The sequence below is a fragment of the Corythoichthys intestinalis genome, chromosome 6, assembly GCF_030265065.1.
Source record: "Corythoichthys intestinalis isolate RoL2023-P3 chromosome 6, ASM3026506v1, whole genome shotgun sequence".
Classification (NCBI taxonomy): domain Eukaryota; kingdom Metazoa; phylum Chordata; class Actinopteri; order Syngnathiformes; family Syngnathidae; genus Corythoichthys; species Corythoichthys intestinalis.
Genome location: NC_080400.1, coordinates 2,463,961 through 2,476,665, shown reverse-complemented (window position 1 = coordinate 2,476,665; position 12,705 = coordinate 2,463,961). Strand labels below are relative to the sequence as shown.

General features: G+C 43.4%; 1 protein-coding gene across 2 annotated transcripts in view; it reads right to left on the bottom strand.

Annotated features, from left to right (window-relative positions):
* Positions 1-12,705, bottom strand: part of timm50 (translocase of inner mitochondrial membrane 50 homolog (S. cerevisiae)) — a 47,145-nt gene that overhangs the window by 28,247 nt on the left and 6,193 nt on the right. For both annotated transcript variants that reach the window (XM_057838674.1, XM_057838675.1), the window contains 3 exons: positions 10,382-10,544; positions 7,982-8,013; positions 4,319-4,340 (listed from right to left, as the gene is read on the bottom strand). In XM_057838674.1, the coding sequence (XP_057694657.1) occupies positions 4,319-4,340; positions 7,982-8,013; positions 10,382-10,544 (217 nt within the window). The remainder of the gene's footprint in view (positions 1-4,318; positions 4,341-7,981; positions 8,014-10,381; positions 10,545-12,705) is intronic.

Genomic DNA, 12,705 nt, shown 5'->3' with positions numbered 1-12,705 from the left:
GACAAGCGGTGTTGAGGGAAAGTTTACCCCGGCTGTCGCAGCCACAAAAGCATCATCTCTCAGTTAGCAAAGTAACTGTTTACACATACAGTGGGGCAAATAATTATTTAGTCAACCACCAATAGTGCAAGTTAGCCTACTTGAAAAGATTAGAGAGGCCTGTAACCAACAACATGGGTAAAACCTCAACTATGAGAGACAGAATCTGGGGAAAAAAAAACCGAAAATCACATTGAATTACAGTGGGAAATTAAGTATTTGGTCACCTACAAACAAGCACGATTTCTGGCTGTCAAAGAGGACTAACTTCTTCTAACAAGGTCTAACAAGGCTTCACTCGTTACCTGTATTTATGGCATATGTTTTAACTCATTATCGGTATAAAAGACACCTGTCCACAATTCAGTCAGTCACACTCCAAACTCCACTATGGCCAAGACCAAAGAGCTGTTGAAGGAAACCAGAGACAAAATTGTAGACCTGCACTAGGCTTGGAAGACTGAATCTGCAAAAGGCAAAAAGGCTTGGTGTAAAGAAATCAACTGTGGGAGCAATTATTAGAAATGGAAGACATACAAGACCACTGATAATCTCCCTCGATCTGGGTTTCCATACAAGATCTCACCCCGTGGCGTCAAAACGATAACAAGAATGGTGAGTAAAAATCCCAGAACCACACGGAGGGGACCAAGTGAATGACCTACAGAGAGCTGGGACCACAGTAACAATCAGTAACACAATGCGCCACTAGGGACTCAAATCCTGCACGGCCAGACATGTCCCCCTGCTGAAGAAAGTACACGTCCGGGCCCGTCTGCAGTTCGCTAGAGAGCATTTGGATGATCCAGAAGCGGACTGGGAAAATATGTTATGGTCAGATGAAACCAAAATAGAACTTTTTGGTAAAAACACAGGTTCAAGTGTTTGGAGGAGAAAGAATACTGAATTGCATCTGAAGAACACCATACCCCCTGTGAAGCATGGGGGTGGAAACATCATGGTTTGGGGCTGCTTTTCCTGCAAAGGGACCAGGACACCTGATCTGCGTAAAAGAAAGACTGAATGGTGCCATGTATCGAGTGATTTTGAGTGAAAATCTCCTTCCATCAGTAAGGGCATTGAAGATGAGACAAGGCTGGTTCTCGGGGCATGACAATGATCCCAAACACATAGCCAGGGCAACAAAGGAGTGGCTTTGTATGAAGCATTTCAAGGTCCTGGAGTGGCCAGCCAGTCTCCAGATTTCAACCCCATAGAAAATCTATGGAGGGAGTTGAAAGTCCGTGTTGCCCGACGACAGCCCCAAAACATCACTGCTCTAGAGGAGATCTGCATGGAGGAATGGGCCAAATACCCGCAACAGTGTGTGAAAAGCTTGTGAAAACGTTTGGCCTCCATTATTGCCAAAAAATGGTACATAACAAAGTACTGAGATGAACTTTTGGTTTTGACCAAATACTTATTTTCCACTATGATTTGCAAATAAATTCTTTAAAAATCAAACAATGTGAGTTTCTGGAGTTTTTCCACATTCTGCCTCTCATGGTTGAGTTTTACCCATGTTGACAATTACAGGCCTCGCTAATATTTTCGAGTGGGAGAACTTGCACAATTAGTGGTTGACTAAATACTTATTTGCCCCACTATAACTATCAAAAGCTCCATTTGTCTTGTTGTTTATGTTATTTTGTAGAGGGAGAAGATTATTCAGATGTTGGGGATGTCACAATTGCAAAAAATAGCTATGTTGAAATGTATGCTTTTACAAAAAGCTCAATTTCTTTGTTTTTTATCAGGAAATGGAAAATTGCTCAAACTAAGCTATTTTCTAATGCTGATTTCTAAAGAATGGAAAAGATACGAACTAACTTTTGTTCCCTGCTGAAAGAAGAGAGTAATCTTTCTTTTGGTGTGTTCCATGTTTATATAGCAATAGAACAGAATTTTCTGTGGGCCTTGCAAAATCAGTCAAAATCCAGTAAAAAGCTTCTGTTGGTCTTAACAGTGAGCAGCTGGATTCAGCCATGTGAAATGTGAAATGAGTTACGTCATATTAACTGTCTCCACTAGAGGGTAGTGTATCCACTCAAATCCTTAAAAATAAATTCAAACTAGGGCTGCAGCAATCGATTATTTGAGTCGTCGATTAATCGATGAACTAGTTAGTTGGAATAATCGAGCAATCGGATAAGGAACATGAAAAATTTAAATACCTGAGCTCAGCCTCAAACAGTATAAAAAAAGTGAATAAATGAGGCTCTATGTACAACAAATGAACAGTTGGCTGATTTACATTGCAAAAGTCCGCTAGCTTAAATGCAATAAAATGCTAACGTTTTTTTTACAATGCTTTTAACAAATGGTTCAGACACATATTCCCACAAAAAAAAAAAAAACAGCTAAATATAGACCCTACCCACGAGACGTCACAACTCCGCTCTCCTGAATGGTACCGCCCAATTGTCCGTCAAAACATAGTGTTAACCTGTTACGGCTACGTACATTCCTCCTATTTACAACGTGTTTTTCTGCTCCTTAACATGAATAATCAAAATGGTGAAGGCGTGTGTGGCTGTTGGTTGCACTAACAGAGAAGATGGAAGGAGAGACTTGAAGTTTTACCGTATTCCGAGGGATCCAAAGAGGAGAGCGAAATGGACGGCTGCAATTCGACGTGAAAACTGGGCACCAAAAAATCACCACAGACTATGTAGTAGTCATTTTATATCCGGTAAGATGCATTTAAGATATACTTAGAGGGTTTTGGGCTGACAAATAACCACAATTAAGATCATTGCTAGGCTAATCGCCGACAACATACACGTATGTATGTAGTGAGAGTGCTATCGCTAAACCATATAAACATTAAAAGCCTTAACTCCATTGACAAACGACATGAAATACATTAGACTTGACAGTGGATGTTAGCAATAACAAAAGATTTTGAATTGAAAATTTCGTAACTCACCTTTCCAAGCACAAGATAGATTCCTGCCGAATTTTCGTGGACGAGGACCTGTTTCACCCAACCAGCAATGAAGTATTTATAAGCCTCCAAGCTCTTGAAGTTTTTCAAATTTTCGTGAGAATAGGCTGATTTTGTGTGGACAAGATAATTGTAAATATCAGCGTAGCAGATGTCAGGCAGACAGGGCGAAGACATTGGGTCGAAAAACATCGATTTGGGCATCAAATATGGATCTGGCGACTGTATAGAACGAAGTTTTTCCACATAACGCCTTTTATGCAACACATCCAGTGAGTTTACGGCATCAGAAAGCACCGGGTCTTCCATGAAATGCATTTTAAATTCCTCGATCAATTGAAACCAATGCTAATACAGAGACAAAATGACGGACAAGTGGGCGGAACCATACAGCGAGCACGTGGTTTTGTGACGTCGGTGGGTAGGGTCTATACCTATAAACTAAATTACGAATGCATTAAAAAAAAATATTAGCTTAAACAAAGCTATGTTGGTCTGAACAGGGTTCACTGGATTCACCCGTGCGAAATGAGGCAGACAAGAGGGCAGTGTATCCACCCAAATCAATAAAAGTAAATGCAAACACTTTCAAAAGTTTAATTAATTTAATTTAAAACTTTAACTAAACGAATACTCGAAGCAGCAAAATTTAATTTGAATCTTTTTTCTAATCGAATTACTCAATCATTAACCGTTGCAGCACTAACAGGAAGTATTTTTTTTTGTTTGTTTTTTTGTTTTTGTAAACAGCATGTTTCAGGGCAGTCGGGATTACGGAAAATCTTTAAATTTGGCAAATGCCCCAATTTGTAAAGAGTGCATGACTTGATACTCAGATTGTTTAAATCAGAGCGAACATGAAGAGGCGGCCGTTTCCCAGGAATGTCGTTACGTAAGCGTTTCCTTCTCGTTAAACATCTGGCCACTTTAGATGACATTTCCGCCTGCGCCCCTAACAAACATGGAAGACGCGTGTTTTGGAGACGTTTACGATACACCCGTTTTTGTTTGCGTCGCTGTCGGAATGACGGATGATGACTACCCGTCCCGCTGGGCTTCAGCGGCAATGCCAACTTCTCTAGGTTTATCTGACATCCATCTGACCACAATATTCAGTGATGGCGAGGTGACAATGAGTAAAGTTTAAGCTGCCGTGAAACAGTATTTTGAGAGTCTTCAAATATTTTGGCCAAGAGGGGTTATCAAAAAAGTACAGAAAAGTATCTACATCAATTTTTCCAGTATCGACAATCGAAATACTTGAGTATTCATTTGATAGTCGATTATTCGGCAATTCATGGATTCACGGAGGCAGATATTGTTGTCACTCACCTTTGTCGAACTCATCAGGAATCTAAAAGGGAGAAAAAAACAGACAAAAATATTTAGTGTTTTATTTAATCAATTTAGAGATAACATTTTATATCATTAATTCATTTTGACTTGGGGGCTGGAATTAGACGTCTATTGCCGTCAATAGCAGTCAATGAGTTCATATAATTTTGATGTATTAGTGCGTTATTGTTTCATGCCTATTTGTCATATGTAGATTTAGGAAACAACAGAGTTAATAATGTTTTTATACAAATTAAAAATGTTCTCCATATTTTTATCTTTTTTTTTTTTTTTTTTTTTTACTTTTTGAGTGCAAAATTAAAATTTTGTGAAGTATTTTTGGTACTGAAACCGAAGTGGGCAAGAAACCTCAATCAAATTTTGAGCGTGAAAGCACAAGAGGGAGCGACCAGAGTGACATCTGCTGGCTACAACTGAACATGTCACTGCATTTTTTTGTTTATGAAATAAAACCCCTGCTTTTATTTTATTTTAAAAACAATGAAATATATTTTTAAAAAAACTGAAAATAAAGAGAAAATATGTAATACAATTATTGACTGCCACCTACCTGCCAACCTCCCTACCAACCTTCCTAGCTGGCCACCTTTCCACCAAGCTAGCAACCTCCCAACCTACCTTCCTAGCTAGCTACCCACCTACCTACCTAACTTCCTAGCTGGGTACTCACCTACCTAAATTACTAGATAGCTACCCACCTCCCCACCCACCTACCTAGCCAGCCACCTAGCCACTTATCTTCCTACCTTTCTAGCTAGCAAGCTACCCACCTACCTCCCACCTGGCTAGCTACCCACCTACCTCCCACCTGGCTAGCTACCCACCTACCTACTGAGCCAGCCACCTACCTACCTAGCCAGCCACCTAGCCACTTATTTACCTAGCCACTTCTTTACCTAGCCACTTATCTAGCTACCTTTCCAGCTAGCTACCCACCTTCCTACCTAGCCACCTACCTACCTAGCTAGCTACTCACCTACATACCTACCTACCTAGCCACCTACCTACCTGGCCAGCCACTTACCCACCTGCCCAGCCACCTACCCACCTGTCCAGCCACCTACCTACCTGGCCAGCCACTTACCCACCTGGCCAGCCACTTACCCACCTGCCCAGCCACTTACCCACCTGCCCAGCCACTTACCCACCTGCCCAGCCACTTACCCACCTAGCCAGCCACTTACCCACCTGGCCAGCCACCTACCCACCTAGCCAGCCACTTACCCACCTGGCCAGCCACCTACCCACCTAGCCAGCCACCTACCCACCTGGCCAGCCACCTACCCACCTGGCCAGCCACCTACCCACCTAGCCAGCCACCTACCCACCTAGCCAGCCACCTAACCACATACCTACCATGCCAGCCACCGACATACCTACCCACCTCCCTACCTTCCTAGCTACCTACCTACCTAGCCAGCCACCTACTTACCTACCCACCTCCCTACCTAGCTAGCCACTAGCCTACCTACCTAGCCAGCCACCAAGCCACCTACCGACCTGGCTAGCCACCTGGCTAGCCGCCTACCTACCTAGCCAGCCGCCTACCTTCCTTCCTTCCTACCTAACCAGCCACGTACTTACCTACCCACCTCCCTATCTAGCTAGCCACTTCCCTACCTACCTACCTTCCTAGCTAGCTAGCCACCTACCGACCTAGCCAGCCACCAAGCCAACTACCTACCTAGCCAGCCATCTACATACTTACCTACCTAGCTAGCCACAAAGCCACCTACCTACCCAGCCCCATATCTACCTACCTTCCTTGCTAGCTACCCACCTACCTACCCAGCCACCCACCAACCTTCATAGCCTTCTACCGAGCAACCTAGCTACCTACCTAGCCAGCCACTTACCTAATTCCTAGCTAGCTACGCACCTACCTACTTTCCTGGCTAGTTATCCACCTACATACCAAGCCAGCCACCTACATACTTAGCTAGCCACTAGCCTACCTACCTACCTACCTACCTACCTACCTTCCTAGCTAGCTAGCCGCCTACCGACCTAGCCAGCCACCAAGCCACCTACCTACCTGGCTAGCCACCTGGCCAGCCACCTACCTACCTAGCCAGCCGCCTACCTTCCTTCCTTCCTACCTAGCCAGCCACGTACTTACCTACCCACCTCCCTACCTACCTACCTTCCTAGCTAGCTAGCCGCCTACTGACCTAGCCAGCCACCAAGCCACCTACCTACCTGGCTAGCCACCTGGCTAGCCGCCTACCTACCTAGCCAGCCGCCTACCTTCCTTCCTTCCTACCTAGCCAGCCACGTACTTACCTACCCACCTCCCTATCTAGCTAGCCACTTCCCTACCTGCCTACCTTCCTAGCTAGCTAGCCACCTACCTACCTAGCCAGCCACCTACATACTTATCTACCTAGCTAGCCACAACGCCACCTACCTACCTACCCCCATATCTACCTACCTTCCTTGCTAGCTACCCACCTACCTACCCAACCACCCACCAACCTTCATAGCCTTCTACCGAGCAACCTAGCTACCTACCTAGCCAGCCACTTACCTAATTACCTAGCTAGCTACGCACCTACCTACTTTCCTGGCTAGTTACCCACCTACATACCAAGCCAGCCACCTACATACTTAGCTAGCCACTAGCCTACCTACCTACCTTCCTAGCTAGCTAGCCGCCTACCAACCTAGCCAGCCACCAAGCCACCTACCTACCTGGCTAGCCACCTGGCCAGCCACCTACCTACCTAGCCAGCCGCCTACCTTCCTTCCTTCCTACCTAGCCAGCCACGTACTTACCTACCCACCTCCCTACTTAGCTAGCCAGTTCCCTACCTACCTACCTACCTTCCTAGCTAGCTAGCCACCTACCAACCTAGCCAGCCACCAAGCCACCTACCTACCTAGCCAGCCACCTACATACTTACCTACCTAGCTAGCCACAAAGCCACCTACCTACCTAGCCCCATATCTACCTACCTTCCTTGCTAGCTACCCACCTACCTACCCAGCCACCCACCAACCTTCATAGCCTTCTACCGAGCAACCTACCTAGCCAGCCACTTCCCCAATTACCTAGCTAGCTACGCACCTACCTACTTTCCTGGCTAGCTACCCACCTACATACCAAGCCAGCCACCTACATACTTAGCTAGCCACTTAGCCACCCACCTACCTACCAACCAACCCATCTAGCTAGCTAGCTAGTCACCTGCCTAGCTTTATATTTACTATATATATGTATTAAATATCTATTCAAACCAAGATATAAAAACAGTTAATAATTTCTCAGAGGACAAGCGTGACAACTCGAGTTTGACAATGGCGCGCATTGGGGGTAATGAACCTTTAAGAATCCAGATGAAACAAAACCTAAGTGCGGCAGACCCGCTTCAAAGCCGAGCAGGAAGCCCGGGTGCGAAAAGTGTGCCCTTTGAAGCGAAACGGCCGTAACGCTCGGAACGCTCGGGCTAATCGGCCTCTTTGAAGGTCGCGAGAGACGCCGCCGTAAAAAGCGGCCCGTCTGCGTCAAAGGGGCTCGCGGAACAAAAGGTGAGAGAAGTGTGCGGCCGAGCAGGAAGGCCGTCGCTACATGAAAGGAGCAGACTTTTGCCACCCGTCCGTGAAGTGTGCCCACTTAGGATGGCCGCGTGTGACGCTTACCGCCTTTCCGTGCTCGTCCACCGAATTGGTCCCTGAAAAGATAAAGAAGTGTCAACGCCGCAGACGCTTTTGTCCCGAGTGTCAAGTCCGCTTCTTGAAATTGGACTGACCACCAAGAGTTGCTTGAAAATCAACTGATTTTACTTTTAGCATATTAGCACTTACAACAGTAAAAATAAGGAAACAAGTGTATCATGAGTAGATGTTTAATCCATTTGAATTGACAGCAAATGAACATTCTACTTATTTTGCATCTGAATTATTTGTGCTTACATTTACAATTTTTAATGAGAACAAATACATTTATTCATACTTTAATTTTCAAATTAAAACAACATATAAATAAGAGAATATTTGCTGATATTTTCTTTTTTTACTTTCTAAATTAGATGTAAACAAACATTTGCACCTCAGAGTCCAAACGGATTGGACATCTACTGTCACTAATTCCTTGTCACAATTAGGATGTGAAGTAGAAGGCGGAGTGTGGAGAAGGAGAAGATGAAGGAGATGACAGAGATGGAGAAGGAGATGATGAAGATGAAGGAAGAGAAGACTGAGAAGGAGAAGATTAAGACGAAGATGATAACGACGGAGATGAACAAAAAGGAAAAGGAGATGAAGAAGGTGAAGGAGACTGAGATGAAGAAGGAGAACAAGAAGCTGAAGAATAAGACTGAGAAAGGGATGAAGTTGATGAAGAAGGAGATGGAGATTAAGAAGAAGGTGAAGGAGAAGATGAAGAAAGAACAAGAAGGTGAAGAAGATTAAGAAGGAGTAGGAGATAAAGAGGAAGGTGAAGGAGATGAAGGAGAACAAGAAGGTGAAGGAGAAGACTGAGCAGGAGATGAAGGAGGAAAATGAGATTAAGGAGATGAAAAAGGTGGAGATGAAGAGGTAGAAGGAGATAAAGGAGGAGATGATGAAGAAGGAGATTAAAAAGGACATGGAGGAGAACAAGAAGTTGAAGATTGAGATGAAGAAGGCGAAGAAGTAGACGGAGAAGAAGGTGAAAGAGAAGGAGATGATAAATGTGGAGGTGAAGAGGTAGAAGGAGATGAAGAAGAAGATGATGGACACGAAGAAGAAGGAGATAAAGAAGCAGAAGTTGAAGGAAAAGGTGAAGGAGAACAAGGTGAAGAAGATCAAGGAGATGAAGAATGTGGAGATTAGGAAAGACATGAAGAATGTTGAGATGAAGTAGACAGAGATGAATGAGGAGATTAAGTAGAGGGGGATAAAGAAGATGGAGAAGATGATGGAAGAAGAGAGGAAGGAGGAGGAGATGGAAAAGACTGATTAAGAAGTAGATGAAGTAGGAGATGAAGATGAAAAAGAAGGAGATGCAAAAAAGATGATAAAGGAGAACAAGAAGCTGAAGAAGACTGAGAAGGGGATGAAGTAGATAAATAAGAAGGAGTTGCAGGAGATTAAGAACAAGAAGAAGAAGATTAAGAAGGAGTAGGAGATAAAGAGGAAGGTGAGGGAGAAGACTGAGCAGGAGATGAAGGAGAAGAATGACATTAAGAAGGAGATGAAAAGGTGGAGATGAATAGGTAGAAGGAGATAAAGGAGGAGATGATGAAGAAGGAGATTAGAAAGGACATGTAGGAGAACAAGAAGTTGAAGATTAAGGAGATGAAGAAGGTGAAGAAGAAGAAGTAGACGGAGAAGAAGGTGAAAGAGAAGATGAAAAATGTGGGGATGAAGAGGTAGAGGGAGATGAAGGAGAAGATGATGGGCACGATGAAGGAGATAAAGAAGCAGAAGAAGAAGGTGAAGGAGAAGAAGTAGAACAAGGAGAACAAGAAGGTAAAGGAGAAGACTGAGCAGGAGAATGAGATTAAGGAGATGAAAAAGGTGGAGATGAAGAGGTAGAAGGAGATAAAGGAGGAGATGATGAAGGAGGAGATTAAAAAGGACATGGAGGAGAACAAGAAGTTGAAGATTAAGGAGATGAAGGTGGAGAAGAAGAAAGTGAAAGAGAAGGAGATGAAAAATGTGGAGATGAAGAGGTAGAAGGAGATGAAGGAGAAGATGATAGACACAGAGAAGGAGATAAAGATGCAGAGGAAGGTGAAGATGAAGGAGAACAAGGTGAAGAAGATCAAGGAGATGAAGAATGTGGAGATTAGGAAGGACATGAAGAAGGTTCAGATGAAGTAGACGGAGATGAATGAGGAGATTAAGTAGAGGGAGATGAAGAAGATGGAGGAGATGATGGAAGAGATGAAGGAGGAGGAGATGGAAAAGAATGATTAAGAAGTAGATGAAGTAGGAGATGAAAAAGGAGGTGCAAAAAAAGATGAAAAAGAAGTAGATGAATAAGATGAAGACAAAGGAACTAAAGAAGGAGAATGAGAGAAACAAGGAGAAAATAATGAAGAAGTGCTCCCTCACCGAATATGTAGACGACGCTAACGGCGCCTCCTAGGCCCATGAGGCCCGCTAACCTCAACACCATCTTCTTGGCGTAGGCCGTGTTCTCCTTCTGCTTCTTGTCGCCACCCGCCTGCTCACCCGCGCTTTGGGCGCCCTCTGCAGGCGCGGGAGGGGGCTGACCCTGCAAAAATGCAATTCCTCAACAAATGGATTGGACATCAGTGGCAGCCAATGCTGACTTATTGTATCCAATGGTTACAATTTATATTCTTCACAAGACTACATGTAACTATGTCATGATTTGGGATTAGTTTAAAAAGACTTTACACCAGTGATTTTAATCAAAATCACAGAATATTTTATGACCAATTCCAGTGGAAATTTAACTCATTCTTGCCAGCAAGGATGTGTATAATTTTCATAGTGTATGTGTTGCGGTAGTTTAACGCAATTAACATTTCAATAAAATAATATGCGTATGTGTATATATTAGGGCTGCGGCTATTGAATATTTTAGTAGTCGATTAATCGGTGGATTAGTTAGTTCGAATAATCGAGTAATCGGATAAGGAACATGAAAAATTAAAATACCTGAGCTGAGCCTCAAATGGTACAAATTGTTTTTTTTAAAATGAGGATCTATGTACAATAAAAGAACAATTGGCTAACTTACATAGAAAAAGGAAAGCTAGCTTAAATGCTATAAAATGCTAGTTTTTTTTGTTTTGTTTTTTTACAACGCTCCGAACAAATGGTTCAGACACATATTCCCCCCCAAAAAAACGGCTAAATATACTAGTGATGCACGATAATGCATTTTTCAACCGATACCGATAACCGATAATTTCCTCCTCATTCCAACCGATAACCGATAATGTCAAGCCGATAATTCTATTAAAATATTTCTGTAAAATTTTAAAGTATACACAAAAGAAAATATTACTGTGCAAAAATGTAATTTGTTGCTCTTTTTTTCAACATAAAGTATGAACAAGTCGTCAATTCAAACATCTAAATAATGACAGATTGTCTGACATTGTGTAATGGTAAACCTTTGACAACAATTACTTACAGAGTAAATACCTAAGTTGCACAAAAATGCCTTTAAAAGTAAGCCATTCCTAACATATATAACATTAATCCGCTGCAAAACACACCTCCTTAAATCTAGTCAGTTTTAAGTGTAAATCTATTGGCAATAAGTGAAATTATCTGCCATCGCTTCAAGTGTATTTCTCTCAGATTTCTTGGAAGAAAAATAGCTAGCTGAAAATAATCTTAACAGCCTTGTTTTAAGCAATACATTATTATACTTAATCCTAAAAAAAAAAAAAAAACTTGAAGAAAGAAAGATTTTGAATAATATTTGTGGCTACAGAATATTGATTTAAGAATTTGATTATCTACTTTGACTGTAATTGAGCAGAGAAATAAGTTAAATAATTTGAAAAGTGATTGCTAATGTTATATGCTTTGTTGCACACTGTGAAAATGATTACCTCAAAAGAGTGAGATGTCATGTACCCATTCTGCAGCGCTTTGTTTACATTTGCGGCTTTCACGACATTTGCGTTACAGCAGCTAAACTGCTACACGGCAGTACTATTTGGACGGAGTTGGAGCTCGCATCCGCGTGCGTGTTGTTTTGTGCCTGAGTTTTATTAAGCCGAAAATAAAGGCAGCGTTACAAAGTCATCTGACCGCTCGTCATTTCACATTCTGAATGCATTACTGACTGGCTGGCTTCGTTTTCTCCATGTTTAAATTATCTTATAACCACTGTGCCGTCATGATAAGCTTGCTTACCGGACATCACTTTTTCATGAAGAATGGTGGTCGTATAAACTGCATTATTTCTTTTATCCAGGGCTGTGGTTCTCGGGTCATTAAGGTAAAAAAAAAAAACTGTGTCGTGTCTCGGCGGCGGCGGCGGCAGCTACGTTCGTACCGGATAATCCGCCCGCCCCGGCCGGATCGCCGCGGCGTATTCGGGTCCTGGCTCTGCTCGCACGCCGTGGGGGAACGCTCGAGAAACCGGGGTTTTCGCCGGAGGTCCAGAGGCCGGGGAACCGTGCTCGGCCCGCCCCGCCTATGGCGAGGCGGCGGCGGCCTGCCGGACTGACCAGAGCGGCGGGCTCCGTCGGAAGACGGCCACTTGCCGACTATCGGTCTCCAGTAGTGCCGGTGTTTAGCCTTAGATGCGAATTTACCACCCGCCTTGGGCTGCATTCCCAAACAGCCCGACTCTGTATCGTCACAAGCCCTGTAGTTTAACTTAGTGTTTTAGCATTCCCTCTAGCAGCAGCAGCCTGGTATTCGTTCCAAAAATCTTTGTGATGCAG